The following is a 24,491-nucleotide window of genomic DNA, read 5'->3' on the forward strand; positions in this document are numbered from 1 at the left end:
CTTTTCGTGCATATGAAATCCAATATTTCGTTTTATTTTCAAGGACATTTCATCTTTTTGAATCAAACATGATTTTACCAAAACCAAACAGTAAAACAGATAAGAAATATCAAAACAAAATACAATCATATCCCCATCACATTCATTGAGAAAAGATACATGTCGAGTCTAGCTATCACCTGCCTTATTAAACCTGAGAAGTGGAAAATTGAAGATTCTTGACCTTGAAGAAGACAACGATCAGGGAGAAGTGGGAATTTGAAGATACTTAACCTTGAAGATAAAAACGATCAGGAAAAAAAATGAGGGAAATAGTAACATGTGAATAGTTTTTATGCATAATAACTGTTATTTTTTCCGGGTATTACATTCTACCCCCCTTAAAAGAATTTCGTCCCCGAAATTCCTCTCTCCATACTCTCAGGAGAAAATGGTTCTACCCTAATCGTAACAACAAGCAATGGTTACATTCTGCATATGTAAGATGAACACACGGAGGATTAGATATATTTCAAGCTTGATCTATTGTCTATGTTTCATCTATCTAACCCCTTTCCTAAGACATCCCAAGACTCGTGCAACCAGGTTCCTCACAGACTAAATCTGGTGGCTCTGATATTGTGTGGTTCTAGACTACAGCCATCCTGGTTTTGTTTTTCCGCAGAAGAATCCTCTACACAGGGAAGGTGGGGATCTACACAAATAGCCCGAGAACTTTTTCTCTCCGCTTCTGGTGTGGAACCAACACACCCTACTAGAGGAGATACAGCTTTGATACCAACTGTAACGATCCGAATTTTTACTGCATGGATCGCTACGGGCAACAAAACATATTTATTCCTGTAATTACGCAGCGGAAGGTTAAAGTACATCCTGAATTTACAAAAATCCCAAGTATGACATATTTAAAACCTTTTTACATCTGAGGAGATTGACTAGGTTCATCATTTCCATATTTCCTCAAGTGGCTTTCATACGTCTCATAACTAAGGTCCCTCATTGACAAATACTCTCGCATCCAAATTTTCAAATCCTGGTGGAAAAAAGTGAGTTCGGAGAGCAGATATATAAAAGCTTCGACAAGTGGCTGAAATCAATAATAAGAGACAGTTCTATAAAAATATGCAATATTTTGTCTAGAACATAATGAGTCAAAACTAATACTAACAGTATTTTTTGTTGAAACAATCAAACCAGATAGTGGAAAAATAAACCAATTAAAAGCCAATAGTTTCCAACAGTTTCCATTTCCGAAGTTTCCTGTAACGATCAGCCTCCTCCACGTATTGTCCGCTTTGGCCTTGGCCCGCTTCCGCTTTTGGGTAAGTCGACGGCTCAGAGGTACAAACACGTCACACGAGAGATATACTGTTGCATATTTACTTCTTCCATTTCTTTCTTTTCTGAGTTTTGTTCAAACTTTTCGTGCATATAAAACAACATTTCGTTTCATTTTCAAGAACATTTCATCTTTTTGAATCAAACGTGATTTTACCAAAATCAAACAGTAAAACAGATAAGAAATATCAAAACAACATATAATCATATCACCATCGCTTTCATTGAGAAAAGATACAAGTCGAGTCTAGCTATCACCTGCCTTATCAAACTTGAGAAGTGAAAAATTGAAGATGCTTGACCTGGAAGATGACAACGATCAGGGAGAAGTGGGAATTTGAAGATGCTTGACCTTGAAGATAAAAACGATCAGGGAAAAAAATGAGGGAAATAGTAGAGCATCTGAATAGTTTTTATGCATAATAACTGTTATTTTTACCGGATATTACATCTTTCGCTTCCCAGCAGTCATGGATGATTTTGAAACACAAGGGACACTTTGTGGATGATCCAGAACACTTAAATCACAAAGAGTTGCGATCGAATTATCATTATTCAAACCAATCTAAGAGTTCTTGAAGGGATGTTTCCCTTAATGAATAGACATCTAATGCTCTATAAAATGAGCATAAATCTGTCTTTTGAATATACAAAAAAACTGTTATTGCTGTAGCTTTTCTCTTGCAATCCGCTTCTCTCTTGTTTTTCATTTTTTTGAGTTTTCATAAGTCAGTGCACTAAACAATGTTTTCTGCAGAAACAATTTTAGTGATTTCTCAAGGGCTTGAAGTTCTTAAAGAGGCGTTTTGGGTTTGATTCCACTTGTGCAAAGGTAATCAAACATTTGTAGGATCTTCCTATAGGGTTTCATTGTATCTTGGAGGCAATTCGCCGATCCCCTTTGCGCACAACTGGTGGGGGCGAAATTTGTCTTAAGAAAAGCGATTACGCGCCTTGAAGCAACTCTACTGAATTCTATCTTCTCGACATTCCCACCAACAATTTTTACATAGTTGGGTGTCAATTTTGGCTCGGGCTCGGAAGCTCACTCGAGCTCAGCTCGGTAAAAGCTCGGCTCGAGCTCAACTCGAATCCTTAATAAGCCGAGCCCGAGCTAGGCCACGCTCGGCTCAGCTCTTTAAGGCTCGTTAAGGATTTAATATATTTAAATATATATATATTATTAATATATACACTAAAAGGGTTGTCGAGGGAGTGAAAGGGGGAGGCAAAATATGTCACTTTTTTTTGAGACGCCATTTGTTCCTTGGATCACACCCCGTGCTGTAAAAAGAGTAGTCAAATTACACTAGATAGGGTTGTCCAGGGAAGATGAGGGGTGTGAATATATCATTGCCCTTAATATTACCCGAGCTCGGTAAGGCTCGCGAGCCTAGCTGAGCCGAGCCGAGCTCGAGCCTGGTTCGAGCCCGAGCCGAGCTAGAGGGACTTCAATTTATGAGAGTATCTAATGGAGGCATTCGTAGGTTGGATCAAATGGACATGATCACGTCCATGTGGCACATGTGGAGCCCAAAAGGTGATCACTAGGGTTACCATTGTGGCGACACGGGTTTCCAATCCATACATGAGATACGCTTGTGTGGTCATCGGATCAATCAATCAAACAGTTACGATCAACTTAACAGCGAGAATTTTAATGTGGGGTCATGAGATCAACGGTTGGGATCACCTTATACAGTCACCACCACCTTTGATTTCGAACTAATAAGAACATTTATTCCTGAAATGCCGTCGCTAATGTAAAAAATATATTGTAATTTATCTTCGAGAATCATTATTTAGCCAAAAATATTTCCAACAAGTCCCTAAATACTACTAATGTTTATAGAGTTTTTATATGGTATACTCAGTACACCAAAATAAACTCTGTGGGGCCCACATTATTAGATGATCCAAATTGTGGGGCCCACACCAAAATAGGTTGTAACTCCAATATTATCTGGGCGCTGATATCTCCCCCCCCCCGCCCCCCGGTCTCTCGACGGCTGGCTACAGTTTTCCAACCATTTGACCTCTCTCTCTCTCTCCACACATAGACAACAGGAACAGTTGGTGGGCCCAACAAAAACCGTTGGTAGATGGTGGGCCCATCTTTGAACAACGTAGGCCCCGCCCATTCCACACCATTGGATAATCCAAACCGTCCATTTGATGGGCCATAAACGTAAATAGGTTGCGTCCCAAAATATTATTTCCATAGGCTGATCCTAGCCCTCCGATCTAAATAGAAACTACATCTTATGCAACCTCTATAGATTGTAGGGTTGTGATCATCCTACGGAAATGATTTTTGGGGCACAACCTATTTACATTGTGGCCCATCAAATGGACGGCTCAGATCATCCTATGGTTTGGAGGGTACACTTCATTTTCAAAAATATGGGTAGGGCCTAAATTGGGCCTTATTGTTACTGTACGAACCACACCATAGGATGATCCAAACCATGGACGGCTTGGATCATCCTATGTTGTGGACGGTACGCTTCAATTTGAAAAATATTGGTGGGGCCTACGATTGGGCCTTAATGTTAGTGTAAGACCAACTCCATAGGATTATTCAAACCATGGACGGCTTGGATCATCCTATGTTGTGGACGGGCCTTAATGTTACTGTACGACCACAGGATGATCCAAACCATTCATTTGATGGGCCAACCCTTTTGGGGGCACAACCCATTTACGTTATGGCCCATCAAATGGACGGCTTGGATCATCCTATGGTCTGGACGGTACACTTCATTTTCAAAAATAACTTGGGCCTTAATGTTACTGTACGAACCACACCATAGGATGATCCAAACCATGGACGGCTTGGATCATCCTATGTTGTGGACGGTACGCTTCAATTTGAAAAAATATCGGTGGGGCCTACGATTGGGCCTTAATGTTACTGTACGACCAACTCCATAGGATTATCCAAACCATGGACGGCTTGGACCGTCCTATGTTGTGGACGAGCCTTAATGTTACTTTACGACAAACTCCATAGAATGATCCAAACCATTCATTTGATGGGCCACAATGTAAATAGGTTGTGCCCCAAAAATCATTTCCATAGGATGATCACAACCCTACAATCTATAGAGGTTGCATAAGATGTAGTTTCTATTTAGATCGGAGGGCTAGGATCAGCCTATGGAAATGATATTTTGGGATGCAACCTATTTACGTTTGTGGCCCATCAAATGGACGGTTTGGATTATCCTATGGTGTGGTATGGGCGGGGCCTACGTTGTTCAAAGATGGGCCCACCATTCCACCAACGGTTTCTGTTGGGCCCACCAACTCATCCGGTTGTGTGTGTGGAGATATATATATATATATATATATATATATATATATATATATATATATATATATATATATATATATATATATACCGGTCAAATGGTGGGAAAGTGACATATACGTTAAATCCCAACGTTTAACGTTAGCCAGCCGTCCGTCAGGGGGAGGAATAGCCTACAAGGGGGGGAATATTAGCGCCCTATTATCTCCACAGATGATCATAATCCTCCGATTTGCAGTGGTTTTCTTTTAAAGATTATTTTTTCAAAGTTTTGAAATGTTGGGAAGAGTTATTTCAGGTAAAACTTTACAAGCAAAAGGCCTTGAAAATTTATGTCGGGTTAATTTTTACCAAAGAACAAGGGGGTTATCAAACCTTGGATTTAATCTTCTCGGAGGGAAAAACAATTTCATGGTTGCCAAACATTCCCTTTCAAGCAATATGTTTTAGCCCGAAAATTATTTTGGATTTTATGGTAGTAACAAAATAGTCATTTTAATGTGAAAATACTAACTAAGACAAAACAATAATAATAATTTGAGTTAAGTGAAGCTACACATACGTGTAGCTAACTTAGCTACACCGACGGCTTAAAATACAGTGGGCCCACATTGTTTGGGTGATCCAATCCATTCATTTGATAGGCCCTCACATTGATAGGGTGTGCCCAAAAAATCAACTCCATTGGATGATCCCAACCCTTCAAATTGTGGAGGCAAAAATAGACAGATTTGTGAAGGTTTTTACACGTCCATTTTTGCCTCCACATAACGTATGGTTGGGATAATCCTATGGAGTTGATTTTGTGGGCACACCCTATCTATGTGATGCCCCATCAAATGAGTGGTTTGCATCACCCAAAAAATGTGGGGCTCACTGTATTTTAAGCCGTCGGTGTAGCTAAGTTAGCTACACGTATGTGTAGGCGTGTAGCTACACTTTTCTCTAATAATTTTGTTATTACTATTATTTTTATTTGAATGAAAAAGACAAAATCTGCTAAGGTGAAATGTACTTTGCAGATTAGGCAATTTTGCATAAAGCCATTGCGCGGCTTACTTTTGCCCAGATACGGCCACCTCAAATGAATAAGACCAAATCTGTTAAAAGTGACCCTATGTGGCTATTCTCTCTTGCAAATGGCCAAAGGTGAGCTGTGAAATGGCTTTCCACGAAATTGACTGGCAAATCTCTTAATATAATAATAATAATAATAATAATTTCATTGACTTATAAATGAATGAACTGCATTTTTTGTCAACAAACGTTTGTTCTAGAATTGTACGACCTTTTAGATTATTTTTTATTAAACTTTTTGGCCACATTACAATTTCCACCCTTTCTCTGTAAAATGGGTGTAAAAACAAATTTAATGCCCATTTTACCCTCAAAAATGGGTGCATTCCAATTTAAAATGGGTTTAAAAAAATTTTGACGTCGAATTTACATAGAAAGAAACAAAGCCTAAGGCCCGGTTGGAAACTTGGAATGCATAAATTTTCTGGAAAAGTTTGGAATAGAAAAATATTTCTAAATGTTCCTACCATTTTACACAACAAAAAGATCATTTGAACCAAACCTAGACATTTTTTTTTCTTAGAAGGACCTTCAATTTTTTATAACATCCTCTAAATTAACCACAATCATATCATTTCCCACTAAATCATGGAAAGAAAATTTTTCCCAAGAAAATTTTTTTCATCATAAATGTTTTCTTGCAATCCAAGCAGGGCCTGTGTGAAATTTAATTTGCAAATTAGGTATTTACAGGTGAAAATCCCAACTTATTTTTTCTCATTTTTGGTCAAAGTCATAAGGTTCTTGTGGCTAAAAGAAACTAACCATATGCTTTATAATCTTTGATTTGAATATTCTCTCTTCATTTAGTACCTTTGGATTCTTCTTTTTGGTTTCTTCTCAAAACATAAAGTTTTACATGCCAAATTTCAAGTCAAAGAAAGAGATGAGCGAGTCCCCACCAAAACCAAATTAGCAGCAAAAAGTAATGAAGATTTTGCGTGCGAATCTGCTTTAAACCATATTAATGATGAGTTGAAGATGATCAAAAGGCAATGGAATCATGAGTCATTAGTACAATTTGATTTTGCATGTTAATCTGCTTTAAACCCCATTAATGATGAGTTGAAGAGGATCCGAAGGCATTGGAATTACGAGTCATTAGTTCAATTTGAGAAAAATGCTAATGGAGTGCTAAACTCTTCTCTTACGTGACCAAATGGGTCCTACTTGACTGCAACAAATTAGTTTAGATTTATCTAATTTTAGATTTGCTTTCTAGTTGTTTAGGATAAGCAGGAGTCTTATGGATAAGCGTTACCTAGATTAGAGATTTTCTATAAATAACATGTACGCAGACTTTAAATGAATAATTTATCGCGAAATTGTCTTTTTGCATATAAAGGAGGAACGGCCCTTCCCTCGAAGTGGGTTCAGGAGGTTGATCTTCCCTCTAAGAAGATCAAAACCGTTGGGTTCGTAACAGGTGGTATCAGAGCCATCGATCTTGCACCATGGCTGTGTCTTTGGAGTTTAGGAAATCCATACATGAAGATCTGTAGGAGATTAAAGCACTGGTTTTGAAAATAATAGAGGGACAACAACGATTCGAAGAAGGCTTGAAAAAATCAGCGAGACGATCGAGAAGCCCTGCTCGATGAAAAAGAGATGACGAAATAGAAAAAGATGAGAGAAGAAGAGAGAGAAAAATCAATTACAAGTAATGGCAAAACATACCGCAAAAGAAAGATTGTCGCCGAAGAGTCTACCGCCATCGAAAAAATTCCCACCCACGACCATTCGTTCGTCAACATCTAAATCAGTCTAGAAAGACACAACGAAGTAGCTTTAATAAATGCCACGATGAGATTGTTTTAAAAATGGGACTGTCTCAGCCATTGACGACAACATACCACAAGACAAAGAGAAGAGGAAAATGAGGGAGACGAAAAAGAATTTCGAAATATGCGCAAGATCTGATTTTTCATCAATTGATCCACAATCTCCAACCTTGGGGACAAGGTTGATTCCAAGGGGGTTGGAATGTTACGTGACCAAATGGGTCCTGGGCTGCAACAAATTAGTTTAGATTTATCTTATTTTAAGATTTGCTTTCTAGTTGTTTAGGATAAGCAAGAGTCTTATTGATAAGCGTTCGCTAGATTAGAGACTTTCTATAAATAACATGTACGCAACCTTTTCAGAAGAAATGAATAAACCTATCCCAAAATTGTGTTTTTGCACAGAAAGGAGGAACGGCCCTTCCCTCGAAGTGGGTTCAAGAGACTGATCTTCCCTCTAAGAAGATCAAAACCGTTGCGAACTGGATCAAGTTCGTAACATCTTCTTAACAAGAACATTTTTGGGCCCACTTTTGTCATGTATACATGATCGGATCCATTGATCCAATCGGCAACCACGACTTTGATTGGATGATCTTAGACCCTTAATATATTAATCCTCATTTAGGGTTTCATCAAGAAAAGCTAAACTGTTGATTTTTGTAGTCCTTAATCTTGCACAAGGGATGTCCATTTGGCAAGGAAACAATACAATGTGGGTCATCTCATGACGATCTATAAGATAAAGTGTTTCAACTGTATATACATATCAATATGTCGGACCAAATAGTTGAACATTTGCCTTTGTCTTCTGACTTTCTTCCGAGTCGTTCGCGTAAGGGGTTTTACTAACTCGTCACTAACAGTGCCAAAGGATCTAAGCCATCAAAAGCATCGATTCAAAATGATATCACGAAAATCATGATCCAAAGGTTGAGATCATCGGGCAAACATAAATTTATATAATAAAAAATGGGAAATGATATATCCACCCCTTTTGATCACCAGGAACAACCCATGTCAGTGTATCAATGACTAAAGAGGCGTTGTTGTACTTGTGTCAGAAGAATTCAATGCCCCTTATTGTCACAAACACTGACAGGGGGTGTTGCTAGTGATCATAAGGGGCGGATATATCACTTCCCTAAAAAAATGGCTTAATTTGTTAATTGATGCAATTCAAAAATTGGTGGAAGAATTTTAGGATGCATATTACGAGAAGTTTCATAGACGGCGGAAAGGTTCCTACTCAATAGCTGCAACTTCGAATCTTGTGGCTAGTTTTAAATTGTGGCAACTTCCTACAGATGGTAGTGTGGGAGAAATTGAAAATCAAAAACGTCAAATTTATTGGAAACTTGAAAAAACACAGTTTCCACAAGTTTTTATTTTGTTTCCTAAGGTAGTTTGGAAAGGATTATCATTTTAGATATTTCCTAACTTTGCTAAATTTATTTGTTAACCTTTCTACTTTGTTGGAATCTAGTTGTTAGCCTTTCATATTATGTATTTAGTTTTAGTTTTTAGAAGTTTTTGAAATGTTAAGTGGTACGATGGACGATTGAGTTTGCTGGTGGTGAAAATAACAATTGCCTTTTTACGTTTTTGCTAGACACAACATACGCGAGATTTCCTGCGTTTTTGGCTGCGCTAGATTTCTATCAGAGCAATATAGTTCATGTTGTTGGTAGGCAGATCAATCATGCCTCCGAAAAGGAGAGGCTCTCGCACCATTCCAATGATAGGGGTTGAAGCACAAGGCGAACTAACATGCTTTGAAGACAAGTTGAAGATCTGACGATCCAAATCCTTCACTTGGAAATGTCTACCCAAGAGGAGGAAACCAAGGAAGAAGATAAAACTCAGGTGAACCCTTTCCATGACACGGAGCGAATTAAGGCTCTAGTTAAGCCGTGTGAAAGAGACAACCGCAGTTGAGAATCCAGACCAAGAATAGAGATGCTCGAGTTTCATGGTGGGTTTCCATAGAAGAGTTCTTGGATTGATTATGCATGGTGGAAAGAATTTTTGAGTTCAAAGGAGTTCCAAACCACAAGAAAGTCCAACTTGTGGCTTTGAAGCTGAGGGTGTGATCGTCAACATGGTGCATGTAACTTGAATTGACAAGATCATGTCAAGGAAAGTCCAAAATCAACACCTAGAGGAAGATGAACAAGAAAATGAGGGAAGCCATCCTCCCTTTTAGCTACCTCCAGTCTCTTTATCAACGACTAAAGAATTTGAGAGAGGACAACAAGTTACTTGTCGATGCGGATGATGAAGACTAAGATGAACCAATCTATGATGAGTACGAGGATGAGGAGGATGACGTAGTAGAACACAAGGCAACATTGAGGAAGCCATGGTCATTCAAAAGACAATGATTTCACTTTGAGACAATTATGATGACTAACGAAGCAATATTTTCCATACTACATGTACGGTGGCCAAAAAGGTTTGTTCATTGGTTATTGACAGTGGGAATTGTGAGAACATCTCATAAGAGCATGTCGTGGCCAAGTTATAGATTGACATCACAAACCATCCAAATCCCTATAAGATTTTATGATTGAAGCGAGGAAAAAGAGGGGGATTTGTCAGAGGATGATGAATCGAATTCGAGGCCCAATTCTTCTCAATAGTGGGAGACTGACGCAATCTAAAAATTGGTGGAAGCTTTTGAGGATGCATGTTATGAAAAGTTTCACAGACAGGAGAAAGTTTATTAAGCAATAGCTGCAACTTCGGATTTTTGGCTAGTTTTAAATTGTAGCTGCTTCCTAAATAGTAGTATGGGAAAAATTAGAAATTTGAAATGTCTATTGGAAATTTGGAAATTGAAAGATATGGAAACACTATTTCCACAATTTTTATTTTGTTTCCTAAGGTAGTTTCGAAAGGATTAGGTGCATTTCCCTCTGGAATTTTATTGTTCGGGTACAACCGGACAACTACCGATATTAGATATCTATTTTTAAATGTTTCCTAACTTTGCTAAGCTTATTTGTTAAACTTCTATTTTATAGGAAGCTACTTAGCCTTTTCTATTATGCAGGTAGTTTTAGTTTTTAAAATCTCTTGAAATGTTAAATTGGATGAATGGATGATGGACAATTGAGTTTGGTGGTGGCGAAAATAACAAATGCATCTTTATGTTTTTGCTAGACACAACATACGTGAGATTTCTCACCTCTTAGTTTACTTGTTCTTCATGTTATTTTTTTCATTGTTTTTTGGCTACATCAGTTGGAATTAGAGTAGCATAGTTTTTGTTGTTGGCAGGCAGATCAATCACGCCATCAAAAAGGAGAGACATTGTGAGGACTACTCCCAATACACGTCCTAGTTCTATTGTATCTGTGCCTATGGATAGAATCCAGTCTGGTTGGAAGCCAGGCGATATAATCAAATATGCTAAGATTTGACTAGGCACCTCTACTCAATCCGGTGTTTCAAGTGTGCAAAATCTAGTCATAGGCCATCAAATTGTCTGAAAGGAAAATGAGAGGGAAGCAGTTGCTTCTCAATGCAGACAAGGAAGGTCAAGATGAACCCATCTATGATGAGTATGACGATGAGGAGGAAGTAGTGGAACTTCAGAGTGGGGAAGCTTTAATTGTTCAGAGGACAATGATTTCACCTCGAGACAAATCTGATGACTAGCTCAGAAATAAGAGTCTACCATGATGGTGAGGGGAAATGTTTGTTCGTTGGTTATCAACAGCGGGAGTTATGAGAATATCCTATTAGAGTCTGCCACGATGAAGTTACAAATCAATATCATAGACCATCTAAATCCCTACACGCTTTTATGGTTGAATTAAGGCTCTAGTTAACCCATGTGAAAGAGACAACGCAGTTATCACAAAGAGAAAATGCCCATACATCCAATTATCAGCTGCAGCGATCGCAAACACGTTCAACGACTATCTACACTTTTTTCTTGCCGCAAGCAGTGGAGGAGCGTCGCTCGACGAACCGAGATCCATCCAGTCCAGTCCCTGGCCGGCCCTCGTTCGGTCAAGTGCTCTTCGCTATATGTTAGGGCAATCTAATGTCCTTGTCTTCGTCGGCATCTATCAAAACATTTTTCCCCTTTCTTAGGGCTCTTTCTATCTCTAGATCAAGACGGGGATCTGTCTCACTTGCTTTAGTCGTTCAGTTCGGTCCCTCACCCGAGATAAAGCAGACACACCCGAGATAAAGCAGACACGGTCAAGTGAAGTTGACTTCACAAGTGATTCAACATACCATATGAAAATAATAAAGTCTACATCAAGTGCATTGAGTGCCCCACAATCAGAATCAAAGAGGATGGGTCAAGGGGAGGGACGACGAAGCCGCCTTTATCAGCTTACGTGTGATACGGCTTTCATTGAGTTCCCCCATTTGCTGCTCCGTTTGCTCCTTCCATAAAGAAAGGACCCCCCGTACCGTAAAGTACTTGTAAGCTAGCGCACTTCAAAAAGAAAGTAATCCATCATAAAGAAGTGGCGAGGAAAGGATAATTTCGGTGACTACGTGGGGAAATCAGGAGGATAAAAATGATCTGAACGGTATGGAACCGAGGATTGGCTATGTGCGCTACGCAGACGATTTAGCGATTGCTATTAAGGAAAGTGCCGACTCAGATAAGGTAAGGTAAGCCAAGAGATGCCCAAGTTCCACGGTGGGTTTCCATAGAAGAGTTCATGGATTGATTATGCACGGTGGAAAGAATTTTCGAGTTCAAAGGGGTACTAAACCACAAGAAAGTCCGACTTGTGGCTTTGAAGCTAAGGTGTGATCCTCAGCATGGTGGACGCAACTTGAATTGACACGATCCTGTCAAGGAAAGTCCAAAATCAACACCTAGGGGAAGATGGAAAAGAAAATGAGGGAAGTTATCCTCCCTTTTAGCTACCTCCAGTCTCTTTATCAACGACTAAAGAATTTGAAAGAGGACAACAAGTTACTTGTCGGTGCGGATGATGAAGACCAAGATGAACCTGTCTATGATGAGTACGATGATGAGGAGGATGAAGTAGCAGAACACAAGGCGACATTGGGGAAGCCTTGGTCATTCGAAAGACAATGATTTCACCTTGAGACAATTATGATGACTGACTAAGCAATATTTTCCATACCACATGTACGGTGGCCAACAAGGTTGGTTCATTGGTTATTGACAGTGGGAATTGTGAGAACATCTTATTAGAGTATGCCGTAGCCAAGTTATAGATTGACATCACAAACCATTCAAATCCCTACAAGATATTATGGTTGAAGCGAGGAAAAGAGGGGGATTTGTTAGAGAATGATCAATCGAATTCGAGGCCCAATTCTTCTCAACAGGGAGCGAGTGATGCAATCTAAAAATTGGTGGAAGAATTTGAGGATGCATATTATGAAAAGTTTCACATATAGGAGAAAGTTTATTACGCAATAACTGCAACTTCTGATTTTTGGCTAGTTCTAAATTAAAGCAACTTCCTAGAGATACTAGTATGGGAAAAGTTAGAAATTTGAAACGTCAAAGCGATGAAAATTTTGGAAATTGAAAGATTTGAACATTATTTCCACAAATTTTTATTTTGTTCCCTAAGGTAGTTTGGAAAAGATTATCATTTTAGATGTTTCCTAACTTTGCTAAACTTATTTGTTAACCTTTCTATTTTTTAGGAAGCTACTTTTTAGCCTTTCCTCTTATGCAAGTAGTTTTAGTTTTTAAAATATCTTAAAATGTTAAATTGATGATGAACGATTGAGTTTGGTGGTGGTGAAAATAACAATTGCATCTTTATGTGTTTGCTAGACACAACATACATGAGATTTCCCACCTCTTTTGTTTACTTGTTCTTCATGTTCTTTATTCATTGGTGTTTGGCTGTGGTATCAAAGCAGCATAGTTCATGTTGTTGGTAGGCAGATTAATAACGCCATTGGAAAGGAGAGACATTGTGAGGAAAACTCCCAATACACGTCGTACTTCTATTGCATCTGCACCTATGGATCGAATCCAGTCTTGTTGGAAGCCAGGTGATATAATCAAATATGCCAAGATTTGACTAGGGACCTCTACTTCAATCCGGTGTTTCAAGTATGGATAATCTAGTCATATGCCATCAAATTGTCTGAAAGGAAAATGAGAGGGAAAGCAGTTGCTTATCAATGCAGACAAGGAGGGTCAAGATGAATCCGTCTATGATGAGTATGAGGATGAGAAAGAAGTAGCGGAACTTTAGAGTGGGGAAGCTTTTAATTGTTCAGAGGACATTGATTTCGCCTCGAGACAAATCTGATGACTAGCTCAGAAATAAGAGTCTGCCACGGAGATGGGGGGAAATGTTTGTTTGTTGGTAATCAGCAACGGGAGTTATGAGAATATCCTATTAGAGTCTGCCACGACGAAGTTACAAAATATCACAGAGCATGTAAATCCCTGCAAGCTTTTATGGTTGAAATGAGGAAGCAAGGTAAAAGTTTCAAATCAATGCCTTGTGAATATTTTTAATTGGTAAATGTTATTTGATAGTGTTTGGTGTCACATGGTAAGTATGGACATATGCCATACGATTTTGCTTATTCTTTAATCATAGCCATTTGTACTTTGATCGTTGTTGTCTGGTGGCATCAGTTGATTTAAACAGGGCCCCGTCGATTGGACAGTTAGATCTTTGCTCATGCCATCTAAGGATAGGCTAAGGCTTATCCTATCAATCTGATGAATGATGGTCATGGTTTAGAAAATCCCACTTAGATTGAACTCTTGATTACTTGTGTTTAAACTTGTTTGTCCGAGACAACATACAAGGATGCTTTCATTGACCTTGTTCTTCACCTATTTTACCCAACATCGGTTGCATGAAATTGCCATGAAAACATCCACAAACACATTGAATTTCATCAATAGTCAATACCCATTAATTGATGAGAAAATTTATGAAAAACCAATGTGTGTTAAGTAGGGCAACCGACAAAAAAGGAAGAAATTTTCTCAACAAAAATTAGAACAATATCCCATGCTTTCTGTCAATGCCAATCTTAAATTTTAATGATCATAAACTTCCAGGAAATAGGAAACTCTAGTCTTAGTAATAACTACTTACACAAAAATCGCATGAAAAACTCAATATAAATCCAACAATCAAAACTCATGAGTGGGTAGCCAGTACAGAGAAGCAACAAATCCAGACAAATTTACTGAAAAAGAAAAGGAAAAAATACCCATTACAAAACTCACAAAATTAAAAAGAAAACCAGAACAAATCAAACCCCCTCTCCAATTAAGATCTTAAACCAAGATAAACGTCATCTTCCATGGAAAAGAAAACTAATCCCTCATTAGTATCAGTCAATTACATGCAACTCTCATTAACAAAACAATAAAACTCAAAATCCATCAATGCCCATCACAGAGAAACAACAACAAAAACATAAAAAAGCAAACTAATATATAGAAAAATCAGAAGCTTTCAATCCCTCACCTTACGTTCATAATATTTTGTGAGAGCTCTTGGCATGACAGAGAAGCAACAAATCCAGACAAATTTACTAAAATTAGGAAAGAAAAATAAAAGAAACCCATTACAAAAACAACAAAATTGAAAAAGAAATTCAGAACAAATCAAATCAAAGACCCACCCTCAAATTAAGAATCTTAAACCAAGATACACAACATCTTCCATGGGAAAGAAAACTCCTCCCTTATTAGTAATCAGTCAATTACGTGAAATTGTCATTAACAACCTAACATAACACTAATAATCAAAACCCCTCAGTACGCATTACATAGAAACAACATAAACCCAAACTAATTTATAGAAAAATAAGAAGCATTCAATCCTTCACCTTATATCCATAATATCTTTTAAGAGCTCTAGGTAAGTAGACAGGCAGCAAAAACCCAAATAGATTGAAAGACCAAAAGACCAAATTTGCAATGGCAAGTCCTCTTCCAATATGCAATCGCCTCCACGACCCGAATTCCTCATCAACCTTCCCAATCTCACTCCTCAACCAATCGACGATCGTAAAAATCCTCTTCGAATTATAGAAAACCGGCACGAAAACACGAATTGGAAGCGAAAACCTTCTAGAATTTGTCACTCCTTCCATGAAAACCTGACTAGAAAGAAGGAAAACATGGGGCGCGGCCGCCTTAATTCCCTCTTTATCGCCTTCGAAAATCCCTTCAAATATATACCCAATAGGTAAGAACAACCCAATTAAGGCGCCAATCCAAACATAAAGACTTAGAAGTTTATTATTTTCGCCGAAAACTAATGGATAGGGAGTTGAAGTTAAAGAAGGGAAGGCGATTTTGGAGAGGAAGAAAACGTAAAAAGGAGAAAAAATGGTGAAGGCGAAATCTTCGGGGCTGACCATTCCGCTGGCGGCGAAGACGATGATGACGGCGAGGGCGTTGAGTTGACGGAAGGTTAGAAATCGGCGGGGAGAATAAGGGTTTGGGGTTTTGAGATCAGCATTATGGTGGTGTTCTTTTTCTTCTTCTTCTTTTGGAAGACTAATGTCACTGCCAGTTGGGCCAACTCCTCCAGACATTCTTTCTGTTTTGTATTGGCCTTTTTATCTGTTGTGGAATGAAATAGATCAAAGATGGAGTAATTTTGTTTAGGGTAAATGGAAGTGGAAGAGAGTTTTGATATTGGGATTTTCTTGGAGAGAGTTATGATGTGAATATATAAACGATTTTGGATTTTGAAGGCGTGAAAATAAGGTGAAGGGTAATCTGATTTGGGATTTCGTCGGAGAGCAAGGATTTGGATGTTTGTTGGAATGGAATGGTGAAAAACATAGATTTTGTATGGTTCTTGTTACAGAAAAGGGTAAAGGAAGAAAGAGAACTGAACTTTAACTAAGTGGTATAAAAAGAGAAATGATTTGGGTTTTCTGCAAGAAATTGGAAAAGATGAGGAATGAAAATAAGAATGGTTTGCAGAGAGAGAGAGAGAGAGAGAGAGATGGTTGCAGGGGAAATGAAAGGGAAGACAGGAGGATGATTTAGTTGGGGAGTGGGGGACATTTAGAGCTGAGAGATTGACACGTGTCATAAAGAACCGCTGTTGGTTACAAGTCAAAGAGCGAAAGGATTGGAATTGCATTGAAACATTCAGTGCATGGCCAAAAATCAGGAGCCTAGCCTAAACTTGGGAACATTCAGTGCATGGTCAAAGACCGAAAGGATTGGTTACAAACCACTACCTATTTCAGATTGCAAATGAACTCTGTTAGATTAATACAGAGAGAGAGAGAGAGGGTGAGTGGGTTGGGGGGGGGGGGGGACCCACATTCCATGTCTCCTCCCCTCACTAACACCATAAAGAAACACACACCCCCCCCAAAAAATAATTCTTTGTTTTTTTTCTGTTCTTGTGTTACTACTAAATTATACTTTCTGTTCTTCTGTTCATTCCACCGGGAATCTGGCCTCTGGTTGTTCAAACTCAAAAGTCTCACACAAGAGCTGCAAAAGCCAACAACCCACGAAGAAGAGCTAGTGATAAAACTCTCAAAACCAAGAGCAGATTTTCAACCCCAAATTTGGACTAGCCCGAAACAGAATGATACATCTAAAAATCCCGGGATAGGAGAATTAAATACAGTTTGGCTCATCTGAAAGATCTGGAGAATGATGGGCCCACCCCACCCAACAGCGCTTATGTCATATGGGAACTCATTTGAATTTCGAATTAGATTTGGGGTTGGTAATCAAAGGGAAGCTGTATAGTAGATAATCTTAAGGTTCATTTTTAGAGCTCAAAATAACAATAAATAACAAATTATTACAGATAACATTTGGACAACAAAACAAGGCCTACTAATCTGTGACACCAGACTCCACAAAAAACCCACTACATGTGGAGGGGACTTCTCCAACCATTTTCTTACCAAATCTTCTTTTTTTCTCAAAATACAGAAGACCACTGCTAAAACTGGAACCTCTGCTAAGAATTATATGGGAATATAACTGCACATTGTATAACAAAGTCTCTCTCATGCATTCTTTCTACTCCTGGGAATGTATTTTAGCTGAGAAACTTTTTCCCCCTTGGCTCTGAATTTGGGCTTATTAAAACCTTTTTGGTCCACTGGCCCTGTCCCAGGGAGACGGTTCTCTGCGTTGCCCAGGACACTGCGCCTGCAACTATCTGATGGGGATCGTGGTGCTGCACGATCACCATTAAGGCAATCAGGTAGTTCGGTTTCGGGGGTTAGTAGAACCAACTCCACATGGTCCGCAGCAATTGCCTCCTTCCATCCTGCATGAAATATCAAGAAGTTTAATCAATTTGCCAAAGAAAAGACAAGGATGAGATCAGAGGATTAGAGAGAGTGAATTATAGCTTGGGGAAGAGAAAAGGTGGACCCTAGCTATAGTGTAGGAGACATATTAAGAAACTGGCATTTGGTTATGTCGGAAAAAAGGAGAAAGTTATTCCAAAGTGGTTTCCGCCACCGGTTGGATGGTTCAAATTGAGTTTTGATGGTAGCTCTAAAGGAAATCCAAGAAGAGCCGGCATCGGAGGTTGACTCGTGATTCCATTAAGCACGGTACTGATGTCCTTTTCAGGCCTGGTGGGTGTTTGTGATGCAAATGAGGCGGAAGCAAGGGCGTTGCTTTGGGGTCTAAGATGGATTGCGAAGGCTGGGCCCCTTTATCATCGAAGGCGACTCCACAAACGTGTTGGCTTGGGCCTCAAATAAAATTAGAGGTCTCTGGATGATTGAAGACATAACTGCAGAAATTAGGTCTCTTGTGCGTATAATTGGACATTTGGACAACGATTCCAACATAGGAGAAGATCAGCCAAATAAAAAGGAGCTTGGTTGGCGAAGGCGCGGAGAAGGAGAGCACAGAGTTGATCCAAGTGTCTTTTCAGGAGGGAGAAATGGCAAACTGATCTGACCATGCATTTTAATCAGTTACCAATGCAAATCTGATTAATGGGTGTGGGTTTTGTGACTTTTGTTAGCTTTCTGTTATGGCTGTTGTGGCCTTATGATGTAAGCTGGTGCTAGCTTCTATCGGCTGATTTGGTTAAAAGCTTTGGGGACATCTTGTCCCTTCTTTTTTTTTGAATGGTTACATGTTGTCCCCTTGATGTATATCTGTTCGGATTTAAATAAAATTTGTCACATTTCAAGAAAAAAAGGAGTGAATTTCTTACGCTGTGCGAGAAAAGCCTCTGCTGCATGGCTTGAGAATAACCACAGACCTGCCGGTTTGGGACAACGTTTAACCGCTGTTGCAGGATCCTTGCATCTCCATGAGCCATTAGCCCCTGTCACACCACGAGCAAGACAGCTCTCATCAGATGCCATCCGGTCAACATCTTTACCAGAAACATTGGCGACAGCTTCTCTTTTATTGCTTTGAACAGCCATAGACCCGCCAATTTCATGCCGCCCCACGGGCCTCCAGTACTTCACTGATGACTTGTTAGCACCACTCTGACCACTATTTGGGTGGGCGGGCTTCTCTTGGAAATTAGACTGCTTTGAGGGTTGATGATCACATCGATCAAGAGCGGCAGTTAGAGTATCGTGTTGGTGACGGCCATTACAGTCTCCAAGGGCAACACTAATAGAACCTATCAAGACCTTAGGGCTGTCATTTTGATTCGGTGGGTCTATGGGTTCTATTTGTTGGCGAGCATCTGAACTTTCTCTTTCATTTTCGAGCTTTGTTTTCCGCATCCAGACCTTATGACCACTGGCTAAAGAAGCAGGCCTCTGATCCCTATGGAGGCCATGTTTGGACATGGGAACCTGCCCCAAATGGAAGCCATTTCGTGTGTTCCTCAACGGTTTCTGAACCGGAGGTCGAGCAACAGTTAAATTTTGATGGCTATCTGCCTGTTGCCCTAGCTCTTGGGGGTCTGCATTCTCACAATTGGACACGTCACCATTTCCACATGCTATGTCCATATCCGGAGTGTGTGAATTGGAATCAGAGGGAGCCCATGGACTGGACATTTCCTCGGAAAAAGATGAACCCATGACAGCATCTGGCAAATGCTCCTTGCAATCAATCTCGCGTACATTGATTTGCTCCTTAGCTTTCTGCTCTTTCTGCCTCAGCTTCTTCAACCGTTTCTTCTCTAAGAGCTCAGCTTGCCTGTGAGAAAGAGAGCAAACTGAATTAGTTTTAAAGTGTCAAACATAGGCCAGCAGGCATGAAAGGCTTTTTGCACGACCATCAATCAGAGTCGATCATCAATCTCTGCTAACTCTAGTAGGGGTGCAACTCGGGTTGAGGCCAACCCTAACCCAACCAGAGATAGCATTCCCTCAATCCTAAACAGACCCAAACCAAGCCTCGGATCGAGGATGGTCAACCGTAGCCCAACCCCACTCTAAATCTCTCAACCCTAACCCAACCCATCTAACCTGCTTTTCCAAATCTGGTTGGGTTGAGTCGGGTTGGGTTCGGGTTAACCTAGGATCCAAAGTGCCTAGAAGGCTAGAAGACATAATTTCAAGGGAAAATTACATTTACACCCCCTCTAGTTTCTGACACATACACTTCTACCCCTGTGGTTCTAAACGTGACAACTACACCCCCTGTGGTTCCATTGGGTTTTTTCAACTGGACGGACCAGACAGCGAGGTGGAAATGACCAAAATGCCCTCTTCCCCAACTAAAATTTGGGTTTTCATACTTGAAAACTAAAAATTAGGGTTTGATTCAAACCCTTGTTTATTTATCAACATAAACCCTCGATTTAGAAGTTTTATTTGTCTTCATTCACACATTATCATGATTTGCACATAAACCCTAATATTTTAGGGCTTATCAATGTTTTTTTCATGAAATGTGGGTTTGATGTAGCCATGGGGTGGGGTTTCATTGTCTGTGGTGGGGGTGACGGCGGTGGCCGGAGATGGCGACGGCAGCGGTGGTCGAAGGTGGCACCGATGGCGGTGGCTGGAGGTGCGACGGCGGTGGCGGGAAATGGCGTAACCCTAATCCCTCTGCAAATGAGGGTATTTCTGTCCTCAAAATATTAACCATGGTTAGTTTCAGTCTTTCCGTCCGGTTAAACCGACGAACCATTGAGAGAGGGGGGGTACTTGTCACGTTTTGAAACCTCGGGGGGTGTAGTTGTCACGTTTAGAACCACAAGGGTAGAAGTGTGTGTCAAAAACTAGAGGGGGTGTAATTGTAATTTTCCCTAATTTCAAAGTGGGAAAAATACCCTAACAGATCAACGATTCATAGAACCTCTATACAGCAAAACAATAACCTACTTTAGCATACTTTCGGGAATTATGAATTTTATTTTTATTTTTATTTTTGGTTCAAATTCATAATTCCCGAATCTACACCAAGACATCAACTAACCAGAAACTTGTTTGGTCTGATAAAAACCCTTTAAAGTGTCCAAAACCAATATATACAGTTTCATTTGCAGACAATCATCATAATAAGAACATATCAAGAGCTAACTAAATAAAGAAGCAGGATCCTGCAGGTCAGAACGCCTACGAAACCACAAACATACAAGATGGAGCAGAATTCACACACAAAAAAGTGTTTGGACCCGAGCACAGCAATTCTGGCTGGAGGTTCAATAGAGGCTTTTGATAGTATCTTCCCCCTTGAATGTAGGCTTGTAGAATCACATAAATGCTTTAAAGTAAGGGAATTTTGCCAAAAAGTCCCTCATACAAAGAGCATATGCCAAATAGTCCCTAAGAATCTCATATTGTCCAAAAAGTTTTACTTCTAGAATATAATTCCAAAAGGTCCCTAAGAAACTACCGTTGCATTAAAATATATGCATCAAAGCATAGACTATTGTTGCTTTGATTTTTGGTATTTTGGTCCGTTCAGATATTGTATTTTATTGATGTTGGTGTGTGTATATGCCTATGGGCATATTGGTCTTTTGTACATCTCTTATTATATAAATACATAAGTGAGGGGGAGATGCCCTAACTCACTTCTTCTCCTCTCAATCTCTTCTAACATGGTATCAGAGGCTTAGGGTTTCTGATCCTCTCTTCTCCATCAACCTCAACCTCCATCTTCTCCATCCCTAACACCCCTCCCGCCTCTCACTCTCCCCCCTCCCCCACACACACACCTCTTCCCTTCCCTTCCCTTCCCTCCCCTTCCCTTCTCCTCCTCCTCCCACTACCCCTCTTCCCTTTCCCCTAACCCCTCCATTCCCTACTACAGTACCACTACAGTAAATCGCTACAGTAACCCGCTACAATACCAAAAAAAAAAAAAAAAACTATTTCTATACCCTAGAAATCTCCCCCCCCCCCTCCCCGGGCGTGAAATTCCCCTCTACCCAACCCCACTCTCACACCATTCCCCTCTACCCCACCCCACCAACTGTGAATTCCCTAACCCCCCTTTTTTCTTGACCTAGATTTGTCATCTTTCTTTCCCCTCTCTTCTCCCATGGCTTAAACTCCTAAGCTATTCTCTTTCTTCTTATTCTCTACAGCTCCTATCTCATTTCTCTCTATCACGTTTCTTCTTCATGACATCAAGGGTTTCTCTCATGCCCTATTTCTCATTAGTCTCCCTCAGGAGCCGCCATCTCCTTTATTGACTTCTCTTTTTTTATTTCCTCCCGGCATATAACTTTTTTGTCTGTCGATTTCCTACCTTAGCCTATTTACTTATGGATAGCCCAGTCATTGAGGATCCACTCGCATACAGCCCTCTAGGACTACTATTTCTTCGACTCGCCCATCAATCATCTGCATCCTACATTACCTTGTCTTCTTCGATGGACGGCTCTTTTCCTCCTATGACCACAGTGCGGCTTGATGGATCCAATTACATGAATTGGAAAGTGGCTCTGGAAACCTATCTGATTGCCAGGGGAAAGATCTCTATTCTTCGTCGTGACCCCCCTCCTTCTACTGATCCCACTTATGAGAAGTGGGAACGGATGATGCCCTTATTCGTACCAAAGTTACCGGGATCGCCCTCCCACCCTCCGACCTGCAATCCTGGGTCGCCGACCCAAAACGTGGGTCATTTGCGACCCGGATCACCAAAAATGGCGACCCGGGCGACCCGCGCAAAAGGGAGAGATGCATAGAGAGATTGGAACTGGAATTTTCATTTTGAATATATATGAATGGCATACACGAGGTTTTTGTTTTTGTTTATTAATTGTATGTAGTATGGACTATATAAAGATATTTTTGTAAAAATATATGAAATTATATATATAGTACCAGAGCGACCCAGATTTGCACTCCAAATCGACCTGCGAGCTAAAATAGCCAACCGACTTAGCCTACCCTCAACGTATCGCGTACCGGGCTACCATCGTACCCCGTACCTGTTCCCGTACCGCGTATCGAAACGAACTGTGTTCCAGGTAACCTTGATTCGTACCCTTCTGTGGCAGACTATGTCTCTTGAGATTGTCGGGACCATGATTCACCTTCCCACTTCTCGCCAGGTTTGGGATCATACTGCCTATCTCGGATCTGCTCGGAGATGCCCTAACTCACTTCCTCTCTTCTCAATCTCTTCTAACAATTCAAAATATAGGACCGCAAAAATATAAAGCGGGCCCCAAAAGATCTTCTAGATAGTGTGTGTTAGAAGAAGAAGAGGAGATGAGAATGAGAGAAAGAAATAGTGAGTTTTGGATAGCTCCCCCTCACTTATGTATTATATAATGAGAGAAGAGTACAATGACCACCATGCCCTTAGGCATCAACACACACATACACATCTAACAATATGAACCCTTGACTTGTAGATGTGCATGTGCTCAGTCATTATTCAACTTTGTGAGCCCTTTATTTTACACGAAATGTATCTGAGGGCTAGGATCATCCCATAGGGAAGATTTTTGGGGCACAATGTATCTACGGCAGGTAACAACATTGTGAATGGGTAGATCACCTAAGTATATGTATGGGTAGATCACCTAAATGCATGGACCATCTGCGACTAGCAAGACGATCTTGACTTGTTGATTTGATGGGTCATCATAGAGAGACCCGGTGTGCTTCGGTTGGATACCGCACAGGGTCCAGTCACAAGATCGAGGTGTGCAAAAATCAATGGCTTGAAGGCATCTTAAATCAATAGCTTTAAGGCATCTTAAGGGCATCTTTTCACCATGCATGATGAAAGGTCTAAAATCATCTGATGAGAGTAAGGCCAAGGGCTATACGTATGATTTTGGATTGTTTCCTACGTCCACATTGATACCTCTCTAAAGGCATTTCTGTGATTACATTGTGCTCCAAAAAATCTTCTTCATGTGATGATCCTAGCCCTCAGATACATTTCGTGTAAAATGGAGGGCTCGCAAATTTTAAAAATGACTGAGTACATGTACCTCCACAATCAAGGGGTTAGGATCATACTACTAAAAAGATCTTTTGGGGCCCACTCTATAATCTTGTGGTCCTATATTTTGAATAAAATATTCGTATACAATTTCCCAAAAACCTAACAATATCTGAATAGACCAAAATACCAACAATCAAAGCAACAATAGTCTCTGCTTTGATGCATACATTTAATGCATCTTTGCCCCTAAAAAAGGCAAAAAAAAAAAAGAAGCATGCATCGATAATGACTTAAAGGATAGAATTGTCATTTTGGAAAATTTAACAACAAAATGTAACGGTAGTTTATCTTAGGGACCTTTTTGGCAATTTTATTTTAAAGTAATACTTTTTGGACAATATGAGATTCTTAGGGACTATTTGGCATATACTCTTCGTACAAGGGACTTTTTGGCAAAAATCTCTTAAAGTAAAAATGGAGCAATCGCTTCATAAGACAGTGCAGCACAGAAATTTTGGTTGAGAACAAAAGAAGAAAGTTATCATCAGAAGCATTATAATGATATGAGCAATCACCTATTAAGCTGATTACCTGAATGACATAAAATTTAGAAAATCCTCTAATAATCTCTATTAGAGATAATAAGATAAGAAGTGCTCTTTTCAGTAGGGGCACTTTAGATGTTTTACACTAA

General features: G+C 39.9%; 2 protein-coding genes across 6 annotated transcripts in view; both read right to left on the bottom strand.

Annotated features, from left to right (window-relative positions):
• Window positions 1–15,115: 15,115 nt before the first annotated feature.
• LOC143857188 (uncharacterized) lies at window positions 15,116–16,493 on the bottom strand. The gene has a single exon (XM_077367581.1). The coding sequence runs from the start codon at window positions 16,051–16,053 to the stop codon at window positions 15,328–15,330; it is 726 nt and encodes a 241-aa protein (XP_077223696.1). The 5' UTR covers window positions 16,054–16,493; the 3' UTR covers window positions 15,116–15,327.
• Window positions 16,494–17,236: 743 nt separating this feature from the next.
• The window catches only part of LOC143857190 (uncharacterized), a 30,044-nt gene continuing 22,789 nt past the window's right edge, over window positions 17,237–24,491 (bottom strand). For all 5 annotated transcript variants that reach the window (XM_077367583.1, XM_077367585.1, XM_077367586.1 and 2 more), the window contains 2 exons: window positions 18,681–19,630; window positions 17,237–17,771 (listed from right to left, as the gene is read on the bottom strand). In XM_077367583.1, coding sequence (XP_077223698.1) covers window positions 17,506–17,771; window positions 18,681–19,630 — 1,216 coding nt within the window. In that variant the 3' untranslated portion in view covers window positions 17,237–17,505. The remainder of the gene's footprint in view (window positions 17,772–18,680; window positions 19,631–24,491) is intronic.

This window comes from Tasmannia lanceolata, unplaced genomic scaffold (genome assembly GCF_043159265.1).
Source record: "Tasmannia lanceolata isolate RefF3 unplaced genomic scaffold, GAP_Taslan_0.1 ptg000024l, whole genome shotgun sequence".
In the NCBI taxonomy this organism is placed as follows: domain Eukaryota; kingdom Viridiplantae; phylum Streptophyta; class Magnoliopsida; order Canellales; family Winteraceae; genus Tasmannia; species Tasmannia lanceolata.

Coding starts and splice junctions, on each gene's coding strand:
- LOC143857188 (XM_077367581.1), bottom strand. CDS start 16,053: ATGTCTGGAGGAGTTGGCCCAACTGGCAGTGACATTAGTCTTCCAAAA.